A 16,762-nucleotide genomic window follows, 5' to 3' on the forward strand; every position below is an offset into this window, starting at 1 on the left:
TCACATTGAGACTCTGTACCAGGGTGAATGAGCTTCCATCTCTTCTTTGTCTGGTTGAATAGAGTGGACAGGCAACGTGAAGAAAGTCTATGAAAAAAAATAAATAAATAAAGGAAGTGGTGAGGACAAATCCATTCAAATATGACAATCATTTTATTTTCTAAAATCACTTTACATTTAAGTAATGTACAATAATGTGCAATGTATGTACAATAGATCAGTACATACATACCTGTGTTGTGCTGTGTTTGGGATGAGCAGCTCAGGTTTTCTTTTTTCTTTTTTTTTTTTAAAGTTGCCCTCCAGGGATTTAAGATCAGGGGATGTCGTTAATATTTGTCAATTGGGGGCATGTCAAGCCCTTTGAGAAGTCGCGGTGAGTCAGGGCTATCAAAATAAATTTGACGAGACTTTTGAGTTTCTCCATAAAGACCTGGTAAAAGTAGAGGAGAATAAAATTACATTTACTGTCTTTTTTTACTTCTGCTATGGCGGCGCGTACACAACGCAAGGCTCAGCGTCTCTCTAGAATATGCTATTTAGCGTTTCTCTATCTACTCCTAACCGGATTATTCGTCCAGAAGTACTGCGTTCCTGTCTTACAGCAAACAGGAGCTTCTAGACATTTGGAATCAAAATTGCGACCGCATTATTGTCGATCTCCCAGTCATCCCAGAGATCGACAGAACATCGGAGGTTGCTCACTCTTCCCGACTGGGCGGAAGAGCACGCAGGCAGCATCGAGAACGAAAACAAAAGCGGGGTCGGCGTGGTGAGCTGCGAGCAAAGCTAAAGCTAAAACCACATCGGCTGCCCTTACCCAGCATTTACCTCGCCAATGTTCATCGCTGACCAACAAAATGGATGAAAGACGGCTCTCTATCACCAACAACAGACGGATCATGGATGCAAATGTTATGATTTTCACCAAAACCTGGCTAAATAACAGCTGCCCGGACAATGCTATTGAGTTAGAAGGACATCATACACATTGATCCAACAGGATAGCAGACGACTCCGGCAAGACCAGAGGTGGAGGTTTGTGCATTTATATCAACAAAGCTTGGTGCTCTGACTCTGCCACAACCGAGACTCAATGCTCACCTAATGTGGAGTTTTTAATGGTCAAATGTAGACCTTTTTATCGCCCCAGAGAACCTATATCATGCTAACGGCGGCAGTGTATATCCCCCCGATGCTAATGCTAGGCTAGCTATGGAAGAACTTTATATAGCCATTAGCAAATACCAAAACAAACACCCTGAGGCAGCTTTTATTGTTGCTGGTGACTTTAATCACTCCAACTTGAAGACAGTCCTCCCCAGATTCCGAAAACATGTTTCCTGTCACACCAGAGGGGACAAGATTTTGGACCATGTTTATTCCAATCTGGCTGGTGCATACAAAGCAACACCCCTCCCTCACATTGAACAATCTGACCATCTTTCCCTGATCCTCATGCCTCGGTTCTAGGGCTGGGCGATATGACCTCAAATCACTATCACAATAAATTGAGCAATTTTACCTCAATAACGATAAATGCACGGTAAATTCCCCCCGCGGACCAAAATAAAAAATGCAGGAAATGCATGTTAACTGCTTTTTTAATTGACCAAATGGTACCCATTAGTTTTGAAGGATTGTATTATGATTACTGGCATTATTTTAAACACATACGGGGAGAGAATGTCGATAATTAAAGTTAGCAGGTTCATATTTACTGAATATTTTAAACATTGATGAAACAAGAAGCATTTATCAAATTAAACTAGAAGCACAGGTCACAAGAATGACTGGGATTGTAGGCCTGATGTTTACTGATTTATTATATTATTCTCATATGCTAAATTTATAGTACTTAGTTTAAATGTGTGAACTTTATTGAAATTCTCAGTAGTGAGAATAGATTTGCGCACATAGCATTTCCATGAGCTGCCCTCACATTCACAGCACTTCATGGACAAATACGACAAAGCACATTCTCCACATTGGCTGTCGAGATGCAAACATACCAAATTCGGCACTGGAGGACTCACACAGACGCTATCGCAAAAAACACATTCCGAAAGACATAACAATTGGAGATCGGAGCACATGCACATACACACTTGCACATACACAGACACATACATAGACCTGCACATACACATTCACCTGCACACACACACGCATATACACGTATACCTGCATATACATGCACACCGACAAGATTACAGAGGAATGCCAGCGGGGAGAGAGACGGAGAAGGCCAGCCTTGGCGTGCCAGTCTTGGGGACCAGACGGGAATCAACTATCCGATGACTAACCTGGGGAGGACCTTCCCTTGGACGTGGACCAGTGCCGTGGGAGGGAGCGAGGACGACCGATTCAACTGATTCAACCTACATTACCCTTGACATAAAAAACTCCTATCAAAACTGAAGCTGGGCTGAAAGATGGTGCGCATTTTTCGACTGTGCTCGCCCGAGTGCAGTTTCTCGTGAGATTAAGAAAAAGCCGCCCAGATATCTGTCTTTGTACTATTTCCTGAACTCCAGAAATTGAAGAAACTAAATATCAGAACTCTAATCAAGTTGTTGTGTCTTTATTTGACCCTTTTCTTCTTGAGTACAAAAAAAAACGAACACACATTGGAGTAAGTTGGGCTTTTAAAGGTTGATTTACTAACTACTTCTCATTTCCACGGTGACTCAACTCCAACAGTTTCAATGAAAAATAAAAGTACAAAAATCATTTGTATAAATCAGAGGTATTCAATTAAAAGTCACAGAGGTCCACGACGAAAATTTCTTCCAATTAAAAGGTCCGAACCAAAGTCCAACTTCCCGAAATGTCTAGCCTATGTTCACATTTTTATCTAGTTTCAATATTTAGTCATTTTCAACCGAGCGCACTTATATACTAAATATTTAGCAATGTTCCCATTAAACACCTTCGCCAGTCAAACAAAAATATAAGGCGTTTCACATTCAAGAAAATGTGGCTCCAGGAATTTAAGGGTGCCACTTCCAGAAAAAAATGTAAAATATCTCCTGCAGAAATATATCAATTGCTAAGCATTGAGTTAACATCTTTTACCTTTTTTTTTTTTTTTAAATCAAAGAGTTATCAGCCTTAAAAAAACAGAAAGCCTAATTATCCAAGTAAACCAGATCAACATGTTCAGTACACAATCAATAAAAATGGCTGTCCTCGTGAAAAACTAATTCAAAATGAGCTTTGACACCACTTTCTTTTGAATATTTTTTTAACTTATCTTAATGAGAAAAATGAGTTTGTGACTGCCCTGTCAGTGACTTAAATCTGGGTTGGAACGGAGTCAGGGCCATTGGGATTTGGTAGATTATTTCACACATCTGGGCTTTGTGTTTTCCTTTGTTTGTGCAACCACATTTAAGCACTCCTTCACAACTTCCCCATCACTTGAACGTTTTTTTATGTTTCCCCAAAATCCATGATACTTTTACTGAATATTCGTTTACATGCCGTTGGGATGTAAACGAAATTGTAAAAATCTGTTGTACTGCACTCGAAATTCGATGTTTTTGCGTGCGCTAAGCTCAAACGTCAACGGATAACTGTGCACAAAAGGGCGGTGCTTTGTTTCGTAGTGGCGCTTCGCAATGTTGCGACGGTTTCGGAGCATATGATGCACACTGGTTTTGAATTGCCTGCAGCCAGAACGAAACTACATTTCTCCGTCCATTCATTTAAAACAAGACACATCGACCTCGCTAACTTTTTAGCAAGGCATACTGTCAGCAGCACTCTCTTTCGGTCTGCTGCGCAATTGGCAGTGGATCGTAAACAAAAGATTTGATTGGCTCAAATCAGTGATGCCTTTTCCGTATTTACTAGAATTGCAGCGCCAACGTTTGCGAATGTGGCCTGAAAAAAAATCATCATAGATTGGCCATGGGTCCGGTCCGAATCATCCCGTGGTCCCGCCATTTGGTGATGCCTGGTATAAACATTTCAAATAGCTTACTTTGCATTACTCGAACAATGTCACAAAGAACAGGAGAAAAGGGTTACCTTTTTCTGCAAATGGCTTGCTCCAAGGTGCTGTAATGTCATGTGCAAAGGCCTAGATTTGTGTAAAGGTCTCTTGTAAACAATATAAATAATGCCATGTGCAAGGAGCTAGTGTGGTCTGTCAACAAAATGCTAAATAAAATTAAAAATAGGCCAAAGCAAGCCAAATAAAGTGTGCATCATCAGGGAAATGTGCCAACTCGAGTACTCTGGTGCGTAGTCGCCACTTGTCGTCCATGTAATGCAGAGTGAGGCTCAAACAGGGATCAATGTTGCGACTCGACCACAAGTCGGATGTGGATGCAAAATGCTTGACATGTCTAAGCTCCCGCCCCGATGTCCATATTGGGAACTGTGGTTTGCGAAAAATATTTTTGTACCTCTTGTCGGCTACTTTCATGAGGCGTTTAAATTCCGCAAGGTCCACTGTAGCTAGAGGGGCTCTATCTTTAGTTATGTGAAAGGCTATCGCGTCCACCTCTTAAACGTTCTCTCGTATGGTGTCGCCTCCGTTGTGGGCTGTTGTCACTTGTCGAACCTTGCTTCTCACTTTGAACTTTTAGCACAGGCTCCAAGCCAACAGCATAGTTCTGTTGTAGGTGGTGAAAAAGAAAAGGTTGGATGCGCTGTTTTGGGTGCTTACGACGCCCTTCGTAGTTCGTGTTCTTTTGCTCAAACCTCGTCTATAGGGAACGCAAAACATTTCCAAACGATAGATGTCTAATTTTTTTTCGGGACAAGCGCAACAGGAACAACTTCAACTAACGTTACTCCATCTTCAGCCGTGTTAGCCACTTCTTGATTTGAATCGCCAGCCACGACCACGTCAGTTGTCTTTCTAGTTCAGATGGGTGGAATCACGTGACTACACGCACTGTAGCCGTGTCTTAAAGGGGCATGAACATAGCCGCAGACAGAAAAGACTTTTCTTTTCTTTTTTTTTTTTTTAAACATCGAATTTACTGACATGGGCAAAATGATGTCGGTTATTGTAATAATTTTCGGTAACGGTAAATTTTCCGTTTATCGCCCAGCCCTACTGTGTGTCTATTGATTAGTGTTTGAAGGGAGCCTAACTGTTGAGTGTAAAGAATGCCACGCGCATTTGAGTGTTGATCTGTATACCCAAGATGGACGCCTGCAGGAGGTGGTGGTGCGGGGGCACAGCCGTGCCCCGCAAAAGGTCCTTCAACTCCCCTGTCCTCGGAGGTTGCTGCTCCTCAGCGGCCCGAGTGCCATCCCGGAAAAATTAAGGTAGAACGCAGACAGGAATAGAGTTTGAATGGGCAGACAAATGCAAACTCCTGCGACACAATCCTGTTGCTGCAGCAACATTTTTTGATTTTTGCTGTCACGTCTTTTTGCGAGAGGTGCTTATGTCAAAGTCACATCCAATTGGTATAATTGTAGACCAGTTTTATCGGGTTGAATTTCAGCAGCGTGGTTCACCTCATACTCACTGCTTATTTTTGGATCCTCAATGCTCCACTGATTGACAAAAACACAGATGATGAAGTATGTGACTTTACAGATTAATATGCAACCTGTGAATTACCCTCACAAGATGAGTCATTATTTGACAGTCAAATCTGTACAAGACCATTCAAAGCAACATACCAAAACATGTAAATTGTCGTTCCGGTTAGCCCAGGCCAGCATCCACTAGGACATTTATTTGTCGAAGCAAAAGTGATGAATATACCAAAAAACAATGCAAATGTGCAGAAGATAAAACGGATACTTTAGCAAAATGTGCATGTGGGAATGACAGAAAGATTCTACCCAAGCAGCACAAATTAAAGAGTGATCTTTCAGACAAAAACGCAAGCTACAAAACCGTGCAAGATTTGTTTGAAAGCCTAGGTATAAATCAAGCAACGTTCGAGGCTGCCTATCAATCCTTTAGTCGAAACACACGTTTTGAAAAGGAAAGTCAATAAGGTTTGGGTAAATCACTATAACAAATCACTGCTAAAATGTTGGAATGCAAACATGGACAGACAATATCTTGTTAATGTGTACGCATGAATCGTGTACATCATTTTGTATATTTCAAGGACAGAAAGAGAAATGGGACTATTCTTACAGAACGCACAAAGGGAAGCAGCAAAAAATGGAAATGTTTACGCAAAGGATGCTTTGAAAAATCTGGGCAGTGTCTGTCTGCATAACAGAAAGGTGCATCTGAAGGAATGCTCAAAGAAAGTTCTCCTTGTCACAACAGTAGACAATCATATAAAAACGAGTTTGGCTTTAAGTTTAATAAGACAAAAGGCGGTGTCACGCATCTTTCCACGGATGACAAGTATAGTTGAACGGTACAAGATATATGAGCAGTTTTATAAAAATGGTCACGCAAAATTTTGTGATGGCTCAAGACATTCTGTGAAGTCGGTTGTTGAAATCATTAAAGGAAAATTTGAAATTGGAACAAATCAATTTGAATCTGTCCAGAACCTGATTGATTCTGATGGCATTTTAGGAAATGCCTTGTGTGAGCTGTTTCCCAGGCAAGAACTCGAACGATTACAATGTCAGCAGGAACAAAAAGATAGAAACCAAATGCTCGAAGAAGACGTTGAACATATTCCTGATTTAGCTGGAAGTAACAAAAAAAATGCACATTTGGAAAATAGAAGTAACATCATGAGCACAAGTAACAGCTTGAATTTGATCAGATCTCTCAATGAGACACAATTATCTGTTTTCTATCTGATTCGACAATGGTATTTGGACAAGGTAGCAGGCAAAAATCCTAATCCATTAAATGTATTTATCACAGGTGGTGCCGGAACAGGAAAAAGTCACCTAATAAAAGCTATTCAATATGAAGCAACAAGATGGTTGTCAACAATCTGTCGCCATCCTGATAACATTTGTGTTTTGTTAACAGCTCCTACAGGGATTGCTGCCTACAATTTACACGCATCCACTATTCACCACACATTTAGTATGAGCAAAGATTGTCGCTTACACTACATACGACTCGCTGAAGAGAAGCTTAATTCTATGCATGCTAACTACAGTGATTTGCATATTGTCATCATCAATAACACTTAAGACATGGAATTAATATCCTGATGTTATATTAATTATCAATTATATTAATTAGTAAACGGAATGAAACATAATATGCTCACATCTATACATCTACCCTTGGGCTAGGCTCAGATATCTAAAGTTCAACTCAGGGAGGAAGTAGGAAAAATGTTCAAGGTGTAGACAGAAGTTGTGATGGAAAAATGTAAGAATATTAAAGAGACAAAATACATATATATCTATATATGTTTACAGTGTTCACAACAAAAACATTCATGATCCCGGATAGAGAGTCCTGCACAGTCGTATATTCCACATTAATGTCAATGTGATTGATGTTGGTGGAAGTAGTTGAGTGGATGATGTTGAAGAAAAGTTGACTGTAGCACCTCTTACCACACTGCTGGATTATTGTGATTGTAGTTGTTGTTCTTCATGTGGAAGTCTGTGGTTGTTTGCTGTCAATGTCCAATTCCCATCGAGGGAGATAAGAAATGGAACCTGGCCTGCGTGAAACCGGACCAATTACTAATTGCATTATTTACTTTACATCGCTTTTAAATTTAAATCTCAATGTATTTACATCAAATGTTCAAAATCTGGAATATATTCCTCAATAATTTCACTTTGTATTTCATAAAGCAATACTAAATAGGTTCTGTACAAAGGGTGTCAACTTCCAATTCAAATGAAATAAAACAGCATAAATACTATATGTCATCAACTCAAAACTATTTTAAGGAATACCAAAATAAAATCATGTAGGTATTAACAAACAAAACTAACGACATTATCGGTGCTAGCTTCCCATAATATTTGTCCAGGTACCATTCAACCAAATAAGAATTTAGCGGCTACTATTAGCACGCTCAAATAAACAAATGATTTAGCTCACCAGTATTGGGATACCGATTGATATGACTGTGTTCGGTGGTTGAAGCACCTATCTATCAGTTGACAGCTTATTAGAATACTCTGAATCAAACAAGATAATACTTTTAAAGAAATTAAGTAACCTCCCGGCAACAGCTTAATGTGGTCATCTACCTTCAAAGCGCTCGCCGGTATGTGACTTGCCCCGTGATTTAAATGACAGTGACATCAGACGTAGCGCTACGCAAGCTCTAGACCAGCGATTCTCAAATAGTGGGGCGCGATGCGTGGGACCCTGGGGAACATGATTTTTTGCATAGTTTTGGGACCAAAAAAGGCGATCTCAGGCAACGCGAGTTTGAGCTCGTCAAAGCTGTTTGTGCCCCTAGTTCACACAGTACTGATTTAAAAAAGTGTCGCCCTGTCACGCAATACTGATTAAAAAAAAGCGTCGCCCTGTCACGCAGTACTGATTAAAAAAAAGCGTCGCCCCGTCGCTCGCTGACCGGAAGTGATTTCTTTCGCCGCTATTTAAATGCACCGCGCCAAGCTATCTTGCGCCGTAGCAGAACGGACTTTAAAGATAAAGATAAAGATAAAGATGTCCTTTATTAGTCCCACAATGGGGAAATTTGAAGTGTTACAGCAGCAAAGATATAGATCACACAGAGTCGGCGGCGTAATGTAGCCGTTAATGTGTAACATTAGCAGCAGACATTCATAAAAAGCATGCAAATATACACAGTATAAACGTATCTAAGTGTAAGGAAACACTCCTAATGCCTGTCCATTATACAGAGGGGGGAAACACTGTAATGATAAAAACTACTGAATGATTGAAAATACTGCAATGATAAAGATATTACACTGATAAAAGTACTGTAATGGTGAGAGTACTGAAATGACAGGAAAGTACTGCAATGATAGAAAATACTGCAATGATAAAAGTACTGTAATGGTAAAAGTACTGCAATGATAAAATATACTGCAATGATAAAAGTACTATAATGGTAGAAGTACTGCAACGATGGAAAAATACTGCAATGATGAAGTATTGTAATAGTAAAAGTACCGCAATGATAGGAAATACCGTAATTATAAAAGTACTGCAATGATAAAAGTACTGTAATAGTGAACATCCTGCAGTGGTAGAAATACTACAGTGATAGAAGTATTGTAATAAGAATACTGTAATGGTAAACAAAATACATCATTGGTCGATGTTTAAGTACACCCTTGGCTGAAAGTAAAGTAGTAGTGTATATTGCATTCTAGGACTGCACAATTGCACTAATGCCCTCCTGTTTGTAGGCCTGACCCAATGTTCTTGTTAAAAAGTCTGACAGCAGTCGGCAGGAAGGAGCGGCGAAATCTCTCTTTGGTACAGCGAGGGTGTAAAAGTCTGTCACTGAAGGAGCTGTAAAGTGTTCTCAGAGTGTCATTGAATGGGTGGGCTGGTTTGTCCAGCATTGATGACAGTTTTGCTGTCATCCTCCTGCCCCCCACTGAGTCCACAGAGTCCAGGGAGCAGCCCAGGACAGAGCTGGCCCTCCTCACCAGTTTGTCCAGTCTCTTTTTGTCACGGCCCGAGATGCCTCCTGCCCAGGAGACCACTCCATAGAAGATGACTGATGAAACCACCGAGTCATAGAAGTTCCTGAGGAGTGTTCCCCGAACGCCAAAGGACCTCAGCCGCCTTAGTAGGAAGAGTCTGCTCTGACCCTTCCTATAGAGAGCGTCTGTGTTGTCGCTCCAGTCCAGTTTATTGTTCAGATGAACACCCAGGTACTTGTAAGTTGAGACCCTCTCAACGTCTGTTCCCTGGATATTCACTGGTGCAGGTGGAGAGTGCCGACGCTTGCGGAAATCCACCACCAGCTCTTTGGATTTCCCAGCGTTGATTTGGAGGCGGTTCTGCTGACACCAGTCCACGAACCCCTGCGTAACCCCTCTGTACTCCCGATCGTCATCGTCAGTGATGAGGCCGACAATCGCAGAGTCATCAGAGAACTTCTGCAGGTGACAGGTTGTGGAATTGTATTTGTAGTCCGAGGTGTAGAGGGTGAACAGGAAGGGAGCCAGCACAGTTCCCTGCGGCGCTCCTGTGCTGCAGAGGAGCACGTCAGACACACAGTCCTGTGTTCTCACGTACTGTGGCCGGTTTGTGAGGTAGTTGTGAATCCATGTGATGAGGTGGTGGGCCACTCCCGCCTGCTCCAGCTTGTCTCCCAATAAGGCGGGCTGGATGGTGTTGAAAGCACTTGAGAAATCAAAGAACATGATCCTCACCGTGCCCCCCGCCTTCTCCAGGTGGAAGAGTGAAGTGTGGAGCAGGTAGATGATGGCATCATCCACACTGATGCCAGGCTGGTATGCAAACTGGAGTGGGTCCATTGAGGAGCTGACCAGGGGGCGCAGATGGACGAGGACCAGTCTCTCCAGGGTCTTCATCAGATGAGACGTCAGCGCCACTGGTCTTCAGTTGTTGAGCTCCTTCGGATGGGGTGTCTTTGGAACCGGAACCAGGCAGGATGTTTTCCACAGCTGGGGGACTCTGCCCAGCTTCAAGCTCAGGTTGAACATGTGCTGGACGATTCCACACAGCTGGTCTGCGCAGGATTTGAGGAGCTGGGAGCTGATCCCATCTGGGCCTGCCGCCTTCCTCGCCTTCATCTTCCTCAGCTGGTTCTTCACCTGAGATGTTGTGAGGAACAAGGCTGAGCAGGAGGAAGTGGTGGTTGTCTGATGAGGCTGGGAACTGGAGCCTGTGGAGAGAGAGAGGGGCGAGAGAGGGTCTTGTTCGCAGTGGCAGGAGGGGTGGGTGGGGGCTGCATCAGGGAAGCCTGAGCGGGGTCAGACATTTGATCAAACCTATTGAAAAATAGGTTCAACTCATTTGCCCACTGAAGCCCCCCCCACTTCTGGGTCTTACCTGCTTGTCCGTGGCCTGAGATGGTCTTCAGGCCCCTCCAGACATCCCTGGCATTGTTCCGCTGCAGTTGTTCTTCCATCCGCATCCTGTAGGACTTTTTCCCCTCTCGGATCCTCCTTCTCAGCTGACGCTGCACTCTCTTCAGCTCGTCCTTGTCGCCTGAAACAAAAGCCCTCTTTTTCTCCTTCAGGAGAGCTTTAATGTCCGGTGTGATCCAGGGTTTGTTGTTGGAGAAACATCTTACAGTCCTGGTGGGAATGGTGTTCTCCATGCAGAAGTTAATATAGTCTGTAACTGTGTCTGTTAGACCATTAATGTCCTCACCGTGAGCTTCGCTGAATACCTCCCACACAGTTGTGTTGAAACAGTCCTTCAAGGCATCCTCGGCTTCTCCGGACCATCGCTGAACTGTGCGTGTCACAGCTGGCTGCCTGCGGACGAGAGGTTTGTACACAGGCAGGAGAGCAACCAAGTTGTGGTCAGCTTTGCCCAGCGGAGGGAGGGGCAGTGACGTGTACGCCTCCTTGGTGTTGGCATGGAAGAGGTCCAATATTTTATTGTCTCTGGTTTGGCATGTTACATATTGTGTGAATGAAGGCAGAGAGGAGGAAGGAGAAGCATGATTGAAGTCACCAGAGATAAGGAACAAGGCATTTGGGTGCTGTGTTTGTAGCCTGCTCACAGCTGCATTCAGTACATCACAGGCTGTCTCACCGTTAGCAGAGGGAGGCACGTACGCCGCCACCGCGATCACATGACTGAACTCTCGCGGTAAATAGACCGGACGCATGCTAACAGCTATCATCTCAATGTCCCGACTGCAAAGTTGATCCTTAACAGTTATATGCCCAGGGTTACACCATCTATCATTAACAAACACAGCCAGCCCTCCCCCTTTTCTCTTACCGCTCTCCAGTGTCCTGTCCGCGCGTAGTATTTGGAAGCCGTCCAATTCCACGACGGCGTCCGGCGTTAGCTCTGTTAGCCACGACTCCGTGAACACCAGCAAGCTAGCCTCCCGGACAATCCTCTCGTGCCGGGTTAGCGCTGTTAGCTCGTCCATTTTGTTGGGGAGGGATCGAACATTCCCCATAATAACGGACGGGAGGACGGGGTGATATCGTCTCCTCCTTGCCTGGCGTTTAGCCCCCGCACGACATCCCCGTCTCTTCCTCCTCAGCTCGCGGGGAATATCGGGTCTCGCTCCGGGAGCCCACGCGGGGTTAGCACGGAGTGCTAACAGCTGATCTCTTGTGTACACGATCGATCCGTAGCTCCGAGTTTCGTCTCCGGACACGATCGCGCAAAAAACAGCCCCCAACAGTAGTAAAACCACCGCAAGTTGGATGTCCATTGCTGAGGTGAGGTAAAAATAAAATAAAAAAGGGAACTATATGTAAGTCCGCGCACAGCAGAAGCAACAAGCTACGTGATGGCAAATAAACGACTTCGTAAACAAGTAGTGTTCTAAACGAGGAGGCGAGCAAGGCGGCGCTAAGCGCGCTACTTGCTAAAATGAATTAGAATTAGAATTAGAAATCCCTTTATTGTCATTGTACTCAAGAGTGCAACGAGATTAGAGAGCTCCCCTCTCCAGTGCAATACAGCAAATACAGACAAATATATAAATTAGATAAATAAGAGAGTGCAATGGAAAATAATACTGAATAGGGTATATAAAAACACATCACGATGCTGTTCTGCAAGGTAAGGGTGGTCTCGTGTGTGTGTGAGAGTTCAGAATAGAGATGGCTCTCGGAAAGAAACTGTTTCTCAGTCTATTGGTCCTCGATTTGATGCATCTGTAGCGCCTGCCAGAGGGCATCAGGTCGAACAGGTGGGAGTTTGGGTGGGTATTGTCTTTGACGATGTTGAGAGCCCTGCTGAGGCACCGGGCGGTGTAGATGTCCGACAGTGAGGGGAGAGGGCAGCCAATAATCCTTTGCAGCCGCTGTACCAGGTGGAGACACAGTACGTCAACAGGCTCTCGATGGACGAGTGGTAGAAGGCCAGCAGCAGCTTCCTGTCCAAGTTGAATGTCCTGAGGACTCTCAGGAAGTGCAGACGCTGGTGGACCTTCTTTACCACTGCTGTGATGTTGTGAGTCCAAGAAAGGTCATCGGAGATCTGTACTCCCAGGAACTTGAACGTGTGGACCCTCTCCACACACACGCCTTCGATGCAGAGGGGGCGCGGTACCGTCTTGTTCCTCCTGAAGTCGACGACGATCTCCTTTGTTTTTGCAATGTTGAGTTGCAGTCTGTTGTCCTCGCACCAAGCCGTCAGCCTCTTTACCTCCTCTCTGTAGGCTGTCTCGTCACCTTCCGAGATCAGACAGATTGCTTCGACTTTTAACAGAAGTCTGACTCGAACCGCGTTTGGGCGGAGAGCCAGCAGCTATGAACAGAAATGTTGTATTGCAACAATTACGTATCCAAACAAAATTAGACGACGGCTACGTTAGCAATTTAGCAGACGCTCTCAAGCTGGAACACGGAAATGGATGACGTCATCACAACGAAGAGGTTCGACGTCAAACGTATTGTAAACATAAAAAATGTATAGTAAACATTAAAACCGTTGCTTTATGTTATTTATATAGATTTTGGTTTAAAATCCCTCTGGCTCTTTTTGTCTTTTCTATATTATGTACGTATTAATGACTGTTTGGTTTGTTCATGTTAATAAAGTTAAAAAAAACAATACAAAAACGTATGGTAAATATTTAACATCTCATCCATGTTTGCACAACAGTACTGAGTTTCGAGATCCTCACAATAGTCGTTCTCAAAACGATATTTTTTTTTATCAATTTAGCTTTGAGAAGGGATAATTTATTGATAATCTAACATCAATATACAAAGAACATGTACATTAGTACGAAATGTAAAAAAAAAATTGGTGGGGGGGCGCAAATTTGTTTTCTTCTTGGTAGGGGGTGCGTGGCAGGAAATAATTGAGAACCACTGCTCTAGACGTACCATGGAAACAAAACCACGTGATATCAACCGAGGGATTCATCAAGGGTGTCCGATTTCAGCATTTCTCTTCCTTCTTCCGATGCATTTACTCTCTGTTCACTTAAAAAATAGCGATGTTGAAGGTCTCACAATAGTAAACAGAACATTATTGATTACCCAACTAGCAGACGATACGACACTATTTCTAAATGATAAATCTCAAATTGATAAAGCAATTGACATGATAAAAGTTTTTTCTCGAGCTTCTGGTCTCAAATTGAACATAGCAAAATGTGATCTTCCAGTTAAAAAAATGCTCTGTCGGGAGTTTCTCAAGAATTACTGTCAAAGATGAAGTTAAATATTGGTGTCATAATTGAAAAAAGACCAAAGAGAAAGACTGATTGATAACTTTATTCCAATTATATATTCAGTTAAAAAAAAGTGAAATTTTTGGCTCCAAAGAGATCTGTCCATAACTGGTCGAGTTTTGGTTGCTAAGGTCGAAGGTCTCTCTAGGTTAATATATACTGCTATGGCTCTTGATGTATCAGAAGACAAAATTTTGTTTAACTTCATTTGGAAAAAATAAATACACTATATAAAGAAGAATGTTATGTTAAATACCTTGTCTTGTGTCCGCCTTAATGCCTTTTATTTTTCCTCTCTCAATGCAACATTTAAAATTAAATATATCAAGTCTCATCTAGGGTCACTGATGGTGTAGTGGTACAGTCGCCTGAGTTGTGTGCGGGCAGTTCACTCTAGTTCGATGTCTGCCCTGTGACTGGCTAGTTCAGTGTGTAGTGTGCCTTTCAGCTGTAGTCAGCGGGGATAGGCTCCAGCACCCTCCCGCGACCCTGTACAGCAGGGGTCCTCAATCCTGTTCCTCGAGGTCCGGTATCCTGCAGGTTTTCCAATTCTCCCAGCTGCAACACATCTGATTCAAATGATCAGATAATCAGCAAGGTCTACAAAAGTTAGATAACGATTGTTCAGGTGTGTTGCAGCAGGGTAAGATGGAAAACGGGCAGGACACCGGCCCTCGAGGAACAGGATTGAAGACGCCTGCTGTACAGGATAAGTGGTCTGGATAATGACATGACATTACAAGTCTTATCTAAAAAAAAAACAACTCAATTTGGAACTTCATTCCTACCCATGTTTTCAAGTCAGTAGGTGGTCTGGATTTTTTGTTGAGATGTAATCATGTTTCAAAATTACCAGTTAAATTAGCAAACGTTCATAGTCAACTTCTAATGTATTGGTCGATGATTTACATGCACAATTTCTGTCCTCACATATATTATATTTGGATATATTATATTATATTTAAGAATAAAACTTTTATTTATTGAGAGGTGGGTTGATAATATTATATTCTTAGTCAGCCAGTTGATGAATGAAAAAGGTTAGTTGTATACATATGAAGAATTTTGCTCTGCTTATGGTATCCCAGTTACGCCTCGTGAATACTCGATTGTATTTGATGCAATACCTGATGGTTCTCGAAAGTTGCTAATTTCTGCTCCTAAAGGGCCGAATTGTTGCATTCCAAATTTTAATCCAAGTGGATTATTTATCGGTAATATATGTTCAATATTAAGCAATGAAGCCTCAAATGTCTGTGGAAGAGAAATCTTTCAAAGGGATATTGTCTCCTAACCTGTAGCAGTTTTTTATTACTGGAATAATTTATACAAAAACATAAATTGGAAATCTACTTGGCTTCTGCCAAAGAAGTACTGTTTCAACACAACTGTATGGGAGGTATTCAGCGAAGCCCACAGGGAGGACGTTAATGGCCGAACAGACACAATTACAGACTATATTAATTTCTGTATGGAGAACACCATTACCACCAGCACAGTAAGATGTTTCCCCAACAACAAACCCTGGATAACACCGGACATTAAACCTCTCCTGAAGGAGAAAAAGAGGGCTTTCGTGTCAGGCGACAAGGAGGAGCTGAAGAGAGTGCAACGTCAGCTGAGAAGGAGGATCAGAGAGGGGAAAAAGTCCTACAGGATGCGGATGGAGGAACAACTGCAGCAGGACAATGCCAGGGTTGTCTGGAGGGTCCTGAAGACCATCTCAGGCCACGGACAACCAGGTAAGACCCATAAGGGGGGGGGGCTTTCAGTCAGCAAATGAGTTGAACCTATTTTTCAATAGGTTTGATCAAATGCCTGCCCCCGCTCAGTCTCCCCTGCTGCAGCCCCCACCAACCCGTCCTGCCTCTGTGAACGAGACCCTCTCTCCCAACCCCCCCTCTCCTCTCTTCTCTCCCCTGTCTCTCTCCACAGGCTCCAGTTCCCAGCCACATCAGACAACCACCACTTCCTCCTGCTCAGCCTTGTTCCGCACAACATCTCAGGTGAAGAACCAGCTGAGGAAGATGAAGGCGAGGAAGGCAGCGGGTCCAGATGGGATTAGCTCCCAGCTCCTCAAATCCTGCGCAGACCAGCTGTGTGGAATCGTCCAGCACCTCAGTTCAACCTGAGCCTGAAGGTGGGCAGAGTCCTTCTGCCTGGTTCCGGTTCCAAAGACCAGGAAGCCAATCCGAAGGAGCTCAACAACTTCAGACCAGTGGCGCTGACGTCTCATCTGATGAAGACCCTGGAGAGACTGGTCCTCGTCCATCTGCGCCCCCTGGTGAGCTCTTTGATGGACCCACTCTAGTTCGCATACCAGCCTGGCATCAGTGTGGATGATGCCATCATCTACCTGCTCCACACTTCACTCTCTCACCTGGAGAAGGCGGGGAGCACGGTGAGGATCATGTCCTTTGATTTCTCCAGTGCTTTCAACACCATCCAGCCCACCCTATTGGGAGACAAGCTGGAGCAGGCGGGAGTGGCCCGCCACCTCATCACATGGATCCACGACTACCTCACAAACCGGCCACAGTACGTGAGATCAC

The 16,762-nt window shown here is 43.5% G+C and overlaps 1 protein-coding gene across 1 annotated transcript; it reads right to left on the bottom strand.

Moving 5' to 3' along the window:
• Positions 1 to 3,200: 3,200 nt before the first annotated feature.
• Positions 3,201 to 16,013, bottom strand: LOC148316004 (uncharacterized). The gene is made up of 2 exons (XM_088287121.1): positions 10,880 to 16,013; positions 3,201 to 10,712 (listed from the first exon to the last, which is right to left on the bottom strand). The coding sequence occupies exons 1-2, from the start codon at positions 12,231 to 12,233 to the stop codon at positions 10,426 to 10,428; spliced, it is 1,641 nt and encodes a 546-aa protein (XP_088143247.1). The 5' UTR covers positions 12,234 to 16,013; the 3' UTR covers positions 3,201 to 10,425.
• Positions 16,014 to 16,762: the final 749 nt, after the last annotated feature.

This window comes from Idiotropiscis lumnitzeri, unplaced genomic scaffold (assembly GCF_059441095.1).
Source record: "Idiotropiscis lumnitzeri isolate Australia: NSW breed Sydney's pygmy pipehorse unplaced genomic scaffold, RoL_Ilum_1.0 HiC_scaffold_26, whole genome shotgun sequence".
Classification (NCBI taxonomy): Eukaryota; Metazoa; Chordata; class Actinopteri; order Syngnathiformes; family Syngnathidae; genus Idiotropiscis; species Idiotropiscis lumnitzeri.